Genomic DNA, 17992 nt, shown 5'->3' on the forward strand with positions numbered 1-17992 from the left:
TAGTGGTGTCACTGTGTGTCACATTCAGAACAAGACATACTGGACTTTAAAATGATTGCTCAATAATTTGTTTGTTATTAGTTGCAAAGTCACTTGATCTATAAGGCCCGTTTGTGTGTTTGTATTGTACCAAATTAACTTTTTATGTATCACAAGTGATAATCACGTTTTGAAAAGAAATGAGTTTTGCAATTGAGTTTTAAACGGTATTTATGGTCTGACTACCTATGTTTAAAAGACCAAGTTAGATAAATTGTACAGAAAATATCACTCAACAATTTGTTTCTTATAAGAGGAATGAAAAGAACCATTGGTTATTTCAAGTAAAAATGACAGGTATGAGAGAGGTAGGAGTACCTCTCTACCTTTTGAGAGGTATGAGTTTCAAATGTTATGGAATAATTAAAGACATTAAAAGTCTTGTTTTACATTATGTTTGCTTGCATGTCTGATGTAAAAACTAAAGCAACATAATGTTGGCCAAACGAATTTTTATGCTGCACTGATTTACAATGCATGCAATGTTGTCTCAAGCACTGTCAGTGCTGTATGGTATTTACACTATGTTGATGTCAAACAGGGGTCAGATTTAGATGCACTACCTCAGCAGTATAAATAGTGTTGAAAATTTAGGCCAAGGACTATGAATACGGTCTTCCATTTTGGGTCATTAACGGTACTATTCATGGTTTAATTTCCATTCTGTGGGCTTAGATGTATGTAAAATGTAGCAAAACTGTTCTAAAACAGGCGTTCCTTCCTAACTAGTGCTAGTTTAAATTCTTTTTAAATTTAAATTCTTCCTCCCTCCATGTGAAGGAAGACTTTTCAACTGAATGATTTTTGAACAGAATTACTTTTCAAAATAAATGATAAGGATTAAGGTCTAAGCCCTATAGGTTATCACGATGCTTTCAGGGAGCACACAACCCTATAGGTTACCAAGATGGCATCAGAGAGCACACAGCCCTATAGGTTACCACGATGATGTCAGAGAGCACACAGCCCTATAGGTTACCATTATGATGTCAGAGAGCACACAGCCCTAGGTTACCATTATGATGTCAGAGAGCACACAGCCCTATAGGTTACCACGATGGCACCACAGAGCACACAGCCCTATAGGTTACCACAGTGATGTCAGAGAGCACACAGCCCTATAGGTTACTATGATGGCACCAGAAAGTACACAGCCCTATAGGTTACCACAATGATGTCAGAGAACACACAGCCCTATAGGCTACTACGATGATGTCAGAGAGCACACAGCCCTATAGGTTACCATGATGATGTCTGAGAGCACACAGCCCTATAGGTTATCACGGTGGCGTCAGAAAGCACACAGCCCTATAGGTTACCAAGAAGCACGTTTGTGTAGCCTCTGATTCTTCTTTTTGATCTATCGTTTTGCATCACGAATACTGTACATTTCCAGATTATTCCAGACTATAGCCAAACTTCATTTCTTTGTATTTACAAAAAACACCAGACAGATCCTGTCAAGTAGAAGTAAGAACCTCCAAAATGGTAACTGGAATGTCATGCGTTTTATAATCAACCATCAACGATATATTTATTATATTAATATATTGTAAGGGTTGCTTTTATATTCTGCTGTCACAAAATTCTTAATAGAAATGCTTTAAAATAACCTAATCCAGTGTTTTTACATCTTTTTTACTTGATCTTTTCACGTTTGTGTGTGTGTGTGTGTGTGTGTGTGTGTGTGTGTGTGTGTGTGTGTGTGCAAGAGGACCGAGAGATGATGCACGTGATTCGCTGCTTTCTGGCTTGCAGAGAGAGCGCGCGTGCGGAACCAAAGCGCGTGGAAGGTGAGTGTGAAGTGTGTGTATAAAGTGTGTGTATAAAGGACCTCACAGGAGGGGTTATGTCTTCTAAACGATGCGCCGAAGATGTCGAGTTGGTAGACGTTAGTGCTACTGAACATTCTTCTAGCAGCGAAGTGACAGTGAGTGAGATTTTCTGTTTCCTCTGCACCTGGAAATGTCTAGAAACGTAAACGCTAAAAATGAAAAACTTTGTAAGAAGAAAGCGGCTGAAGTTCAGCTCAGATGAGGGATTCTGACAGAGTGGTCGGTTCTGGTGTAGCTGGACATGTAGTCGATGATAGACATATAATAGGATAGGCATAGGAGGATTGATTTGGTACTGCCTACAACAAATTTAAGTTTAATTCGACTTTAAATTCACTTTTGAGTTCGTTTATTAGACGGTTGAAACTAAAAATGCTAAAAAATAAAATTAGAAAAGCAAAGTGCCCTTACAATAAGAGCAGAAAGTTAGAAATGCCTAGAACTATCTGTCTAGGTGTCTGTAGGAATGAAGTGGAAATGGACCGCTAATATGAACGGAGGGTCACCTGAGAGTGTGAGAGTGTTATGGACAAATGTGATGAAGTTTTGTCAAACTATCGTGACACTCACTTCCTAATATTTAAGATTTCTCTGTTGTCCTCCTTCTGCTCTTTTAATGACCACATCAAGGTGGATAAACAAAGGACAGATTGTTGAAAATGTTCCTGTAAACTACAGTAATAGTACACGCCTTCAGTTGATGTCCTAATTTTAAGCACTTTTTGGTTCTCAAACAAGCCCTTATTATTAGCAATATAACGCCTCATTTAAAAGGCATATGCCTCCTATTTTACACAAAACAAGAACACCACTTGTGAGATTCAGTCAAACCTTGCTCAATAGTTCAATAAACCCAACCAGACTAGAGCTAAAGCTGTTTTATACAAAGAGTTATTATTGGCGAAATGTGTGTCCTCCTATAAATACATACATCAAACGTTAATTTCTCTGTAACCTTCGCAACATTAGTGCATTGTCTGCAGAGCTTATAGCCACAATTAAGGCAATTCTGTATTGCAGTTATTCACACAAATTGCATGTTTAACTGTCCTGGAAGTGTTCAAATGGTCCCTGATGTTGCAAATCAAAGAACATCTCGCCTTTCTGCGTTGTGACTAGCAGTATTATAAAATGAATCAATTTGCTGAAACACTGGGTTATCTTGAGCTATAGAATTATGCAACTAGTTTTAGGCTGCTATATTAAAAGAATCGGATTCATCATGTTCAATGACTTGTTTGGGATTTAATGTGTGTGCTTGAATGGCCAATGAAAGTAAACATATATAATCTGAATTTATATTTATAATCTCAACATTGCAGATTATCTCTTCATATCGTGCCAGTCTCATCTTGTTAGAACAACAGTGTTACTACCAAGGGCAGTAAATAGCTATTTGAAATTGATCACATATTGAATAAAATTCACCAAGCAGGATAAAGTGTAACATTTGTGAGAGGTTACTGAAAATCCTGATGAGATTGAATGCTATTTAGCATGTCAATATGGCCCCAAACCAACTTCTTCCTGTTCAAAAGCTGTGTGCATTGTGTATTTTTTTCTGTTGTGTTGCATTGCTAATGCCGTTATTTTAGTTTCAGTACATAAGATAAAACCATCATTCCAGCATGCAGTAATTGACTTAGTACCAAATAAAACCAATGCATTTCCCCCCCGAGATGTTCCAGTAGCCAACTGGGTGTTTATGCCAAGCCCAGTGTGTAGGGATGTAGGGATGCTGAAAGCATAACTGGACATATATGCATCATTCTAATCAGAGACATAAACACAGAGGACCAAGAGTAAAAACAGAAGCGTGAGACGGTTTGGGAAGATCCTGACATTAATGTAATATTGGAATAGATCAGAGATGATGGAAGAAAAGGAAACTTGTGTCCTGTTATGGGAAACCAAGGGTGAACCTTGATAATGTCTCAAAGATCTACGGATCTCCTTGCTCTCCATGAGAGAAGAGCTGCTTTGTTCCTCTGTCCTCATGATGTGTCCAGTGATGCAGGCTGATTCTGGTCATCAGTTCATACACATAGAATTAGGCAGTGGGATACGTCCATGTGACTTCAGCTATGCTAAGACTTCAGGTGAGCAGATACATTTCAAATAAAACACAAGCCCATTCTCCTCTCACTGGTTACTAAAGCATATTGCACCTGTGACGGATTTAATCAGGATAAAGGAAGCTTGGATTAATCATTGTTAAATAAGGACAGGCAAGTATAGTATTTACAAGTTTCAATGGCTCAATGGCTTATGACAAAGATAAAGGCATTATAGAAGCTCAGTATCTATCTCTGTTTCAGGACAGGAGATACAGGAGCTTCGGGGCTGACAGGTAGCGAATCGGAGACCAGAAGCGATAAGAAAATGTTAATTAAAAAAAACAAAAAAAGATTCAGATCCACGGAGCTTGTAATTGCTTCCTGAAGTTTTCTGGCTATGTACGGTGATAGTACAAAAGTGGCCTGCAAAAGTAACGTTTGTACAATCATCCTGTCATAAAGGAGCGTGAGGAACAGCAGACAGCAGGCTTCAGGTCTTTCATTATTACATCTGGAAATACTTCAAAATTAACAGTTCCAATAACAACTCCATAATCTTTATGGTCTGCAGCTTCACAGCGAACTGATATAAGCTTAGGGCTTCACCATGACATGACATGGACGCTACTGTTAAAGGTCTAGCTACATCTTTTCCAGTATGACCCAGCATTTAGTAGTTGTGTTTATGAATATTTTTAGCCCTCAAGCACTGGTTTATCACCACCACACCTCGCAGACATGTGCTCACCAGTTCACCATCACACTTGGACGCATCGCTCATGTGATCACCCATGTAAGCGTTCGCATTTCAGTTTACTGTTATTTTTAGAAAGTAATTTTAGGAACCACTTCATATCTCAAGCACTATAAATGATGAAACGCAAGAACACAGGAATTCCTCCCAAGTGGACCTGAAATGAGATACACCTCATTATTGAACTGTGTGTTGTTCAACAAGCCTTCATCATTATCTGTGTTTTAGCGGGTGTCACTTAGGCCTAGCCTAAGTGAGCATAATTTGGGCCAATACACTTGTGTTTAACACACAAAGATAACTGTGATTCTGACATTAAAATCCCAAAATCATTAAAGAGCAGAATAAACAGAGATATATCTACCATTTTAACCTTACCCACAACTTTCAAAACCTTAAATTTGAATTTGCAACGTGCATTCCCAATGCTTTTATTTTATTATTTACTTTTGTCACAATTTATTAGTGTGATGCTCACACTGAAAGTGGAAAGGACAAACAGAAGGGGGACAGCATGTGTGTCCATGTGGACATATTGACATATGATCCCATTCTGTGGCCTCATTATGTGGCACAGGAAGCTTGATGGCAGTATTGACGTGCACGGCAGCATCAGGGCTGCTGTGATCCTGTTACTGGTGGATTCAATGAAAACGAAAAAAAATTGAAATATTTGTCAATTGTGATTTTTCACCGCAATCAAAAATTGTCCTCCGCATTTACCCATCTGTGCAATTAGAACAGGGGGGTGAACTGTGGTGAACACGTGCCCAGAGCGGTGGGCAGCCCTTGCCCAGCACCCAGGAAGCAGTGGGGGGTTGGGTGCCTTGCTCAAGGGCACCTCAGTCATGGCCTCAGGCCTGGGAATCGAACCCATGACCCTCTGGTCACAAGACCAGTTCCCTACCACAGCACCATGACCGGATTACTACACAACAAGGAAACACATGAAATGTGCAATGCAGCATATTCATTTTGGCGTTCGATATAAAACCATGTGAAGTCTCTTGAGTTTGATTGATTGTACAGCTTTAGACCTTGTGAATCATGAGGAACAAAGGTCTCTCAATACACAGTTCACTTTCTTTGGTTTAATTAATTTCAAGTAAAAAGTTCAGAAAGTTTACACACATGCATCACAGATGAATATTGTCTGAATGTGAAAACCGAATATTGAATATTTAGTTTTTGTTTCATAACAGTGATGAACAAATGTAATTTCTACCATACCTCAAATGATCTCTTTCGTTAGAAGATAACTGAACATGATCAATCTTCTTAGGGTGTCCTGAGAATGTGTGGTAGAAATGACAATAAATACACTTTGAAACTTTTTTTTGCCACTATCAAGATCAAATATTAAATATTTTTGAAAATGCAAAGCTCATCAAAGGAAAGCATAAGACGTGTAAAACATTGTTGGTCCTAGAACTAAAGTATTCATAAGCACAAGTATTTAGCCACTTGAACTTTATTTGCACTTTGGTGTGTTACAACTTTGAATTGTAATTAACTTAACTGGACTAACTTGTCAGGAAATGAAATGAAAAATGTCACCCCATTTTTGTTTTACCATCCATTTACCATCCAGAACTAGCAGAGTTTCCTACCAGACATCCATTTTAGTAAGTGAAAAGAATATGGCACAACCACCATTCTGTCTTAACAAGGCAACCGATTAAATGTCGGTGACCAGTTAAGGAAGACAGTAAGTTGAGAAGAATCCACGAGGCCATTTGTAGGTACCGGAGAGATTAGGGGACTAATTATGCTATGAAAAATGTCATTTTCAAATTGTTGAGAAATATGTCAGTCAAATGATGAACAACCTTCAAAAGCTTTTATTTTTTATAAAAATTGCAAAATGTGAAAAAGAGGGTTACTAATACAAGGCACTGAAATTCCAGGTCCTGATTCTAGCTAATTGTAGCTCAGGTCTAATGGTTCAGGATACAACAAATGTGCCTGCCAGCATATGCAGTGAGTTCCATCTTCTGTGTTGTGATGAGTCCAAGAATACTAATAGGTTTATGTCATCACTCAGTAGCCAGAAGAAGCATCAACAATCAAACTGTGCATATGATATCACAGCATTTGAATTATAACCATAATAAAAATCATATAAATCTGAGTTTAACATATCAGAACGTCAAAGTAAACTGTAAAAGAGATTTTTGTCATTTACATTACCAACATTGCATTGTACCAAGCAACAAATTAAACAAATTTTCAAAATAGAAGAAATGTTCTTACATGTTTTTAAGAAATGTTTTTGCCCTCTACCATTAACATTGAACCATTTGATATAAAGTTATTGGTTCCATAAACTCTTGGGAAACCACAAGAAATTAAAGGCTGCTGTTATAGTGAATTCATATGGGTATTACACCATATCAAAGCATCATTTCAGACTGCACTTTACACTATGTTGCTTCGCATTTTCCTGTAGAGCACTTTTCTATGTTTATTGTTGTTATGCCACCATCCCAAATTAAGGAGTACATGTTGCACAGTGTATCTATACCAGACATATACCAGATCCCAAGTGGGCTTATCTCACACTCCAGTTCCCCACCTGCTGGAGAGGGAGACAAAAGACCTGTTTAAGCAGCCTCACACCCCGGCCCAAAGGCCACATGAACGTGTGTGTGTGTGTGTGTGTGTGTGTGTGTGTGTGTGTGTGTGTGTGTGTGTGTGTGTGTGTGTGTGTGTGTGTGTGTACATTCTAGTTGCATTTGTCACATGTGGTCAAGTCTGTAGCCCGTGTGTTGCCGTGTGTGTTTCCTCAGTCACCATCGGTCCTGTGCATTAATGGTCATTCTAGCCATAGGATAAATGTTAACAAGTGTTTCATCATTATGGCTGTATATCTGGTACATTTGTGAAGTTCATCAGGTTTATTATTGCTGAATTTATCAACTTCAGCTTTGTAAGTATTTTTATTTTTGTCAACTATTGCTGTAACCTGTACTAAGTAACCATAATCTCAGAGTAGGCTTGGTTTCCCGTACATATTAATACAACCTCCTAATGGCTTATAAGAAGTCTGTAACCAATAATCTGTCCACCTGTACATCAGTATTTTTACACGGTGTATTCCTCTTTTGAGCTGGTACCTTCCAGGGCTTGTCTCATCATCCACTTTCATAAGACTCTAAATCATCTCTAACTGTGATAACTTGATCGAGGAATCTTGCGTTTAGATGACAAACAGATGACAGCTTATAAAATGGCTCTTCTCTTTCTTCTTGAGCTCAAAGCAACCAATGAATAAACAAAGCCAGTAAGATTTTGTCCACCCACAGAGGAGCAAGATGGGTGGGAACTCGAGTGCACTGTGGTCACCGTTTTTACCATCCTGACTCTGACATACATGATCGTTCAGCCAGGAGACTCCATGACATCAGCGTTTCCCAGAATCCCTTTCACATAACCAAGGATTTGTTTTCTCCTGCTTGTCTCTTTCTCTCTTTCATCTCCAGTAATGTAGGACAGGGAGAAGAAGAAAGACTAGAGTCTATAAACCAGAAGGGTGAAGTCTGAAGAAATGAACAGGAGATAAAGTTAGAAGTAAAAGACTAAAAAAATAATCTATACAAGAGCCTATACCATTTGAACCCTTTCAAGATGTCACTCATTTTCCATTGTTGATGTTCAGGCATGAGGTATTTGAGGAGGAACGCCTACGTTGTCTCTCCGTTTGGCAGAGATGTCTTCGGCCACTTTTATTGGTTCATTTTTTTTTATTCTATTTCTGTCCATTTTCCAAGTGGCCGTTATTGAGTATAAATATACACAGAGTTTAGGTTCCTCTTTTGCAGGTATTTCAAACATTTTTACAGGAGCCTCTTTAGTTCAGGGAGGAAGAAATTGCAGATGTGCAAAGAACATAAATTTAACTGTGATGGGGGTATAGAGGCGGCCGGAGGCAATGGTTGTGTGTCGTGATCTTTATTATCCATGACAGAAGCGAGAACAATGCAATTCAAAGAGCAAAAGCTCACGAAGAGCATAGAACACAAACAGAAAGACTTTTAACTAAGTAGTTTTAACTAAGTAGTTTTAACTAAGTAGTTTTAACTAAGTAGTTTTAACTAAGTCATCTTCTTTGTAGAATGCAGCTTGCATAGAAGGCGTGTTATCCTCAGGGAATATGCAGCACTGGACTGTACGACCTGTGGGAAAATAAAGGGAGCACACTAACAAAGAACAGGTGTCAATAATCTGGTGATTGTGACCGGGGTAGTGGCTTAGTGCAAGGAAGCGTGTGCCGTGTACGTGTGCGAGTGGGTACACGCGTCCTCTGGTGGCCTGCCGGCCGACCCACCGTGACATTAACAGTACAACTGCATTTGTGAATTTAGTGTTATTCTCAAACCCCTGCATGTTAATTTTCAGATCTTTTTTAACCCTACAAAACAAATAGAAAAAAATCAACAGTCTCTTTTGGAGTGCAGCAAAGAGCTTCTTTATCGGTGGAGTCATTGATTCCTTCCTGTAGGACACTTTTCTGTCAGCTTGCCCTATTTTTGGGTCCACCAGCCTCATTTTCAGAGGCCTTTGTCAGAAATGTTAAAGGAAATATGTTCTGCCCAGCCCACCTGGATTTGATGATTAAATAGTAAAAGTGTGAAATGATTATATCAATGTCAGAAGACCTTGGAGACAGAAAGTGATGCTGCTTAAAGCTTTGGAGAGGTCAGTACTCATCACCAGGTCGTTACAATGCAAATATTGTTAGAAGAGGCTTACTTAGTACGGTCCTGCTTAGAACGGGCCTGCTTAGAACAAACTTAGACCAGGCCTGCTTAGATCCAGCTGGATTAGAACAGGCTTGCTAAGTCTGGTCCTCCTTATTCTCTCTCTAAATTTTGTTTTTAAGACTGGTAAGTTTTACACTTTGTGCTTGTGCTTTTGACATTAGCAGTGTGTTTTTAGTGGCATTATTGTTTCCCTCTGAGAATAAGTTTTAGACTATTTTAGAGATTTAAATAGAGATTTTTGAGACGGTCAAAATTTTTGCCTCTGAACCCTTCTGAGGCGAGCTACATAAAGGTCAAGTGCTCATGCAGACCCAGTAGAACTGGGACGGTGCTGGAGATTCTGTTCTAACCAACTGGAGGTTCTGTGCAGATCACACTGACTCAGAATGTGACTAAGGGCTCTTTGTGATTTGGTGATTTTTTTTCTACATGATAAGCAGTTTGATTGTCGATTGCAATGCACTGTAGTCTGTGTCCACCCAGTCACGAGTTTTAAGAATCTTCCATTTTCCAGGGAGTAATATGGGTATCGCTATGAGGATAATAGCTTTGACATATTACCTGACAAGCTATTTGACAAAAGCTATTTCACATAATAGCTTTGACATATTACCTTGGCTACATAGACACAAAAGGGTTTTTTATTGTATTTCTAGTGTTTTTCTCTTGTGGTTTTAAACATCTCTCAGAGGAAGAGTGGAAAGGAGGGAACAGCTGGACTGTGTTAGCATGTTGCTGGGTTTCTTCTCTTTGCTGTACATGGTGACGTTCATGCATTTGCTGTAAAGCTCGTGTGATTGCACACATTGTTAGTGATGTTAAGGTCTCTTGGAAGCAGATACCACTGGAAGCAGATACATATAATATGTATAAGGTATATAAGATATATAAGGTATATAAGATGTATAAGGTATATAACAGGTATCACCAAATGGCGGACCGCGGTCCGGATCCGGACCCGAACGCCGTCCTGTCCGGACCCAATTACATTCCTGATTAACTGGATACGGACCCAAATGCCAAAAAAATTTTAACGGGAGACTATATTTTAAACCGGAGACGAGTGTTACGTTCACCACCCATTTGAGTGTTACGTTGCCCCCCCCCCCCCCCCCCCCCCCCGCTCAACAACTTTCGTTCGCCACCCCCCCCCCCCCCCCCCCTCAACAACTTTCGTTCGCCACCCCCCCTGCCACCATAAGATATATGATATATAAGATGTATAAGGTATATAAGATATATAAGGTATATAAGATGTATAAGGTATATAAGATATATAAGATGTATAAGGTATATAATATATGATATATAAGATGTATATGGTATATAAGATATATAAGGTATATAAGATATATGATATATAAGGTATATAAGATATATAAGGTATATAAGATATATGATATATAAGATGTATAAGGTATATAAGGTATATAAGGTATATAAGATATATAAGGTATATAAGATATATAAGATATAAGGTATATAAGATGTATAAGGTATATAAGATATATAAGGTATATAAGATGTATAAGGTATATAAGATATATAAGATGTATAAGGTACATAAGGTATATAAGATATATAAGATATAAGGTATATACGATGTATAAGGTATATAAGGTATATAAGATATATAAGATATAAGGTATATAAGATGTATAAGGTATATAAGATATATAAGGTATATAAGATATATGATACATAAGATATATAAGGTATATAAGATATATAAGGTATATAAGATATATGATATATAAGATGTATATGGTATATAAGATATATAAGGTATATAAGATATATGATATATAAGATGTATATGGTATATAAGGTATATAAGATATATAAGGTATATAAGATGCATATGGTATATAAGATATATAAGGTATATAAGATATATGATACATAAGATGTATATGGTATATAAGATATAAGGTATATAAGATGTATAAGGTATATAAGGGATATAAGATATATAAGGTATATAAGATATATGATACATAAGATGTATATGGTATATAAGATATATAAGATATAAGGTATATAAGATGTATAAGGTATATAAGGTATATAAGATGTATAAGGTATATAAGATATATGATACATAAGATGTATATGGTATATAAGATATATAAGGTATATAAGATATATGATACATAAGATGTATATGGTATATAAGATATATAAGATATAAGGTATATAAGATGTATAAGGTATATAAGGTATATAAGGTATATAAGATATATAAGATGTATAAGGTATATAAGGTATATAAGATATATGATACATAAGATGTATATGGTATATAAGGTATATAAGATATATGATACATAAGATGTATATGGTATATAAGATATATAAGATGTATATGGTATATAAGATATATAAGGTATATAAGATATATGATATATAAGATGTATATGGTATATAAGATATATAAGGTATATAAGATATATGATATATAAGATGTATATGGTATATAAGGTATATAAGATATATAAGGTATATAAGATGCATATGGTATATAAGATATATAAGGTATATAAGATATATGATACATAAGATGTATATGGTATATAAGATATATAAGATATAAGGTATATAAGATGTATAAGGTATATAAGGTATATAAGATATATAAGGTATATAAGATATATGATACATAAGATGTATATGGTATATAAGATGTATAAGGTATATAAGATGTATAAGGTATATAAGGTATATAAGATGTATAAGGTATATAAGATATATGATACATAAGATGTATATGGTATATAAGATATATAAGGTATATAAGATATATGATACATAAGATGTATATGGTATATAAGATATATAAGATATAAGGTATATAAGATGTATAAGGTATATAAGGTATATAAGATATATAAGGTATATAAGATGTATAAGGTATATAAGATATATAAGGTATATAAGATATATGATACATACGATGTATATGGTATATAAGATATATAAGATATAAGGTATATAAGATGTATAAGGTATATCAGGTATATAAGATGTATAAGGTATATAAGATGTATAAGGTATATAAGGTATATAAGATATATGATACATAAGATGTATATGGTATATAAGATATATAAGGTATATAAGATATATGATACATAAGATGTATATGGTATATAAGATATATAAGATATAAGGTATATAAGATATATAAGGTATATAAGATATAAGATAAGATGTATAAGGTATATAAGGTATATAAGATATATGATACATAAGATGTATATGGTATATAAGATATATAAGATATAAGGTATATAAGATGTATAAGGTATATAAGGTATATAAGATATATAAGATATAAGGTATATAAGATGTATAAGGTATATAAGGTATATAAGGTATATAAGATATAAGATAAGATGTATAAGGTATATAAGGTATATAAGATATATGATACATAAGATGTATATGGTATATAAGATATATAAGATATAAGATGTATAAGGTATATAAGGTATATAAGATGTATAAGGTATATAATGTATATAAGATATATGATACATAAGATGTATATGGTATATAAGTATAAGTATATATATAAGTATATATGGTATATATACTGTTATTTAGCTGCCAGCTGAATCTCCCTTCACTTGTACATTTTAGACGTGCCATTGTTCTGCACTGCGGTGTGCATAGACACACACACGTGTGCATAGACACACACACGTGTGCATGAATGCACACGTGGACTCATGGGAGCCACACGTGTGAAGCGACGCTTCAGTGCTGCGGTGGACGCTCCTCTCAACCAGGAGGAAGTCATGAGGCTGGCGCAGAGTGATGATGTCACTGGGGCAGACGTGGGGGGTCTCCTCTCTCACACCCACAATGGCAAGCTGCTCAATCTGCACCATGGCAATGGGGGCGGAGCTGGCTGGAGCGGTGAGGTGTGTGAGGATGACAGCTGCGATGAAGGTGAAGTGATGGGAGGAAAGAGCAGAAGAGGAAGAGGAGGAGGAAGAGGAGAGCATGGCCCAGCACTTGAGGACATGGACAGGAGAGAAGGGGGTTCAGAGCGACCTTCATCCTCTTCCTCTTCCCTCTCACCCCCTGCGGTTGGCCGAGGCCACCGTCAGCGCCGCTGCCGCTTTGTGGCCAAGGACGGTCACTGCAACGTCACCTTCATCAACATAAGTGAGAAGGGCCAGCGCTACCTGACGGACCTCTTCACCACCTGCGTGGACATCCGCTGGCGCTGGATGTTGGTGGTATTCACTCTCTCCTTCCTGCTGTCCTGGCTCTTCTTCGGCTTTGCCTTCTGGCTCATAGCCATGGCGCACGGTGACCTGACTACAGCACCACCCTTCTCCACCACCACCACCCTCTCACCCACCACTCCATCTCCTGCCTCACTGGACCCAGCACTGGAGCATTCTGGGATGCAGGTAGGCATGGAGGAGCACTGCTTTCAGCAGGTGAACGGCTTCGTGACGGCCTTCCTCCTGTCCCTGGAGACCCAGACTTCAATCGGCTACGGTTTCCGGAGCGTGACCGAGGTCTGCCCCCTGGCGGTGTTTGCTGTGGTCTTGCAGTGCATTGTGGGCTGCATCATCGATGCTTTCATCATCGGAGCGGTCCTGGCTAAGATCGCCAAGCCGAAGAAACGTAACGAGACGCTGGTGTTCTCGGAGGTGGCCGTGGTGGCCATGAGGGACGGGAAGCTCTGCATGATGTGGCGTGTGGGGAACCTGCGTAAGAGCCACCTGGTGGAGGCCCACGTACGAGCACAGCTGCTGAAGGTGAGGGTGGGGGTGGGGGCGGAGGAGGGGGGGGCATCTTTACTGATATAGATTTAGATTGTGACTATGAGATTCTAATCTAGAGGAGTATATCTGAGAGAGAGGAAGGGAGGGAGAGAGAGAGATGGAGGGAGGGAGGGAGGGAGAGTGAGATGGAGGGAGAGAGGGGGGAGGGAGAGAGGGGGAGGGAGAGAGAGGGGGAGAGGGGGAAGGAGGGAGAGAGAGAGGGGGAGGGGGAAGGAGGGAGAGAGAGAGATGGAGGGAGGGAGAGAGAGAGGGGGAGGGGGAAGGAGGGAGAGAGAGAGATGGAGGGAGGGAGGGAGAGAGAGTGAGATGGAGGGAGAGAGGGGGAGGGAGAGAGGGGGAGGGAGAGAGAGGGGGAGAGGGAGAGGGGGAAGGAGGGAGAGAGAGAGGGGGAGGGGGAAGGAGGGAGAGAGAGAGATGGAGGGAGGGAGAGAGAGAGGGGGAGGGGGAAGGAGGGAGAGAGAGAGAGGGAGGGAGGGAGAGAGAGTGAGATGGAGGGAGGGAGGGAGGGAGGGAGAGTGAGATGGAGGGAGAGAGGGGGAGAGGGAAGGAGGGAGAGAGAGAGATGGAGGGAGAGAGAGGGGGAGAGGGAGAGCTGGGATACGGATTAGATATTTAGGTAAATCAGAACTTGCTTTGTTATGCCTCTTTGCAAAGTTTGTAAAAATTTGTGGGGAATTATTTTCATCATTACTTTGTTGCAAACCATTGTGTCTTTCGTTTTGTGTGTGATTGTGTGTGTGATTGTGTGTGTGTTCTGACTAAACTGATCCTTTCTACAGCCCAGGGTGACCCAAGAGGGGGAGTTCTTACCTCTGGACCAAGTGGACATCAACGTGGGCTTTGACACGGGCACTGACCGCATATTTCTAGTGTCTCCGGTGACCATTGTGCACAGTATTGATGAAGAGAGCCCCTTCTTTGAGATGGATCGGCAGACGCTGGAGTCAGACGAGGAGCTGGAGGTGGTGGTCATTCTGGAGGGCATGGTTGAAGCAACTGCCATGACCACACAGTGCCGCTCCTCATACGTGGCCTCCGAGATCCGCTGGGGTCACCGCTTTGAGCCTGTGCTCTTTGAGAAGAAAAATGGCTACCAGGTAAGACGGGAAAAGAGCCCCAGCAAGAGATCTCAGATCAACCAATGAGGGCATAGTTCCTAATTAGACATGGTAACTGATGGTCCAGTGGAATAAATGTATTTCAGGTCATTTGTGAGAGTGTGTTTGTGTGTTTGTACACACACAGTTTGGCAGTGACGTGTGTCCTTGTCTGACGCATGGCCCTAGGTGGACTACACATACTTCAGCAGGACGTACGAGGTCCCTGAAACCCCATGCAGCAGTGCCAAAGAGCTGTTGGAGAAGAAGTTCATCCTGGAGTCTCGCTCCTCTTTCTGCTACGAGAACGAAGTGGCTCTGGACCCTTCCTCCTCCTCTCCCTCTTCCTCTTCCTCACCCCAGCTCCCCACACCACCGGCCCAGCGACGCTCCCACGGTGGGCGCACACACATGCCCTGAGCCCCACCCTAGACGGGGCTCAGTGCCGGGGGGAAATAACATCGCCCACCGGGGGGGGTGCGGGGTTAGAGAGGGGGAGAAGGTGTGAGGGACAGCGCGGAGATGTTGAGGACAGAGAGGCTGCGATGGAGGTCTGACAGGCCAAACAGAAAAGGAAACGGAACTGATTAAGGGCAGAGAGTTGCAGAGAGGAGATGATCGGGAGAACGGGTACAATAAAAATGGGGTAAGGCTTTTTCCTTGAGTGTGACTCGACCGGGGACCTGGCAGTCTTGTAGAATCAGAGAAGAAGCTGTCTGATGTCTACTGGGTTAGCGGTGGAGCCCCAGGCCAGAGCTGTCAGAACCGGGTGGCCAGGTCTGGTCGTGGTGAGCCACAGTGCAGCACGTGTCCAGGACTAGACCTGGGCACCTAATGGAAACACAACAGTGACACCTTGTGGAGGCAACAAGTAACTGTAACTCATGTGGGTAGTTTTGGGAGACGGCAAGCACACGTTGGATATTAATCCATCAATCCTTCGATGACAATATTATCCAATTATCTTTCAAAGACAAAAGCGACTTTACCATCAGAATACCTGTTGCACATTGTGTAGTGTCTTCAGCTCGACCTTGGGCTACTGGATCTATTTAACAGGACACCAGTGGAAAACTGCAGGATGTAGTTTAGGGTTGACATGTCCCAAACCAGCATCATCACGCAAAGGTCAGAGTTGGACTTTCCAGGTTCAGAAAGTAAAAGTCCTCACCAGGATTTTGCTCAGAGTTTCTGGATTGTGTTGATTCCACTAATTTTACCTGGATTGCACTAATTAGAAAATCCAGCAAATTTGAGTAAAATCCTGGGGAGGAGTTTTACTTTCTGAACCTGGAAAGTTCACCTGTGGCAAAGGCAGGTACACCATGAGCAGGCAGGTCTCCAGTCCACCACATGACCAACACACACACAGGTAATTAAGAGTGACCAATCCACCTAACACACATGTCTATGTACTATGGGCACTGTGTAGGCACATTCAGTACAAAATATTATATATTCAGGTGCAAAGACGACCACAGATTGTGTTTCTTGCTCAAATGCAATAAATCACTATACTCAATATCTCATGAAGCACCACACAATGTGCAGCTTTGGTTGATGAATCACTTTGCAGTGTTGTAGCTCAATCTGCTTCTCCTCAGAGCTGTTGCAGGAGACCGACTGCACCGACCAGGATGCGTTCTGTGACTAGACGACAAAAGCACTTTCTGAGTGCCTTTGGGTAAGAGCTTCTGCTAAATGCTGAGAGAGAAGTGAAGTGAAATGTGAACTTTGCCCATATGGGTCACGTTGTGTTTCACAGACTCTTATTGGCTAGTTAAGTCTATCATGTTCAGTTTCGGGCTTTCTTTACTGCTCAGAGCGACTGTCAGTGCCATTAGATTGTGCGGTTACTGATTTAGTTACACTGTGGTCATCTTTATTGCTCATATTGCCTGAGATTTCTTTATTTCTTTTGATATGATTAACACTTTACTGGTTTATTTACACAGAACAAGAAATACTAGATGCACTCCTCATATTAGGAGGGATTAAAAGAACAAGAAAAATGATAATGAGAAGACACAGGAGGAGAGAGAGGAAAGGGGTATACATAAATAAAATAATGGCTCTTACAGACAACATTGTTAGTACATGTTACACAACATTAATTATGTCACGGTAGCCTACACCTTTCAAGAAGTTTCCCCCATTTATCCTATAGCATATAGGATTATAATACTGATACAACTTCTCCTGCAACCTATTTAATTCATACATCCAGACTGATAACACACTACTGAACAGGTTTTCCTCAGGTAAGAGAAACACCTTACCTGATGTACCGTTTTTCACAAAGTTCATTTTTAGAGAAGTTGCTTTGCACCTTACAATGTATTTCAAATGTAATAATGTTTTGAACTGGTGTTATGTTAAACACCCACAAATATGTTCTGATTTAAGGGGAATCAGGAAGCATTATTTATTGTATTATTTCATGTGTTACGTATACTTAAACATTTTATTACACTTGCAGTTGTCAGTATGTTTTTGTCTTTGCCCTATTCAGACTTGGACATTTATCTATTTTCAAAGTAAAAATATCTTGTAAAAGAATGTGACTCAATTCTAAAACTATTGTGTCTTGTGCTCTAGCTTGAGGTGCTGCAGATTTGGAAGCATACTTCAGATGTTTACAT

General features: G+C 39.6%; 1 protein-coding gene across 4 annotated transcripts; it reads left to right on the forward strand.

Annotated features, from left to right (window-relative positions):
• The first annotated feature begins 1828 nt into the window (after positions 1–1828).
• On the forward strand, positions 1829–17909 carry kcnj14 (potassium inwardly rectifying channel subfamily J member 14). 4 transcript variants are annotated; one of them, XR_013124681.1, is made up of 6 exons: positions 1829–1969; positions 13091–14226; positions 15033–15350; positions 15540–15996; positions 16955–17034; positions 17306–17909. XR_013124681.1 is itself a non-coding variant. In XM_076988498.1 (6 exons), the coding sequence occupies exons 2-5, from the start codon at positions 13180–13182 to the stop codon at positions 17002–17004; spliced, it is 1623 nt and encodes a 540-aa protein (XP_076844613.1). In that variant the 5' UTR covers positions 1829–1969; positions 13091–13179; the 3' UTR covers positions 17005–17034; positions 17306–17909. The 4 variants fall into 4 exon arrangements, 2 of the variants coding, with proteins under 2 accessions (XP_076844613.1, XP_076844612.1); XM_076988498.1 differs by having other exon boundaries at positions 15540–15747; XR_013124680.1 differs by having other exon boundaries at positions 16955–17909.
• Positions 17910–17992: the final 83 nt, after the last annotated feature.

This window comes from Brachyhypopomus gauderio, unplaced genomic scaffold (assembly GCF_052324685.1).
Source record: "Brachyhypopomus gauderio isolate BG-103 unplaced genomic scaffold, BGAUD_0.2 sc62, whole genome shotgun sequence".
In the NCBI taxonomy this organism is placed as follows: domain Eukaryota; kingdom Metazoa; phylum Chordata; class Actinopteri; order Gymnotiformes; family Hypopomidae; genus Brachyhypopomus; species Brachyhypopomus gauderio.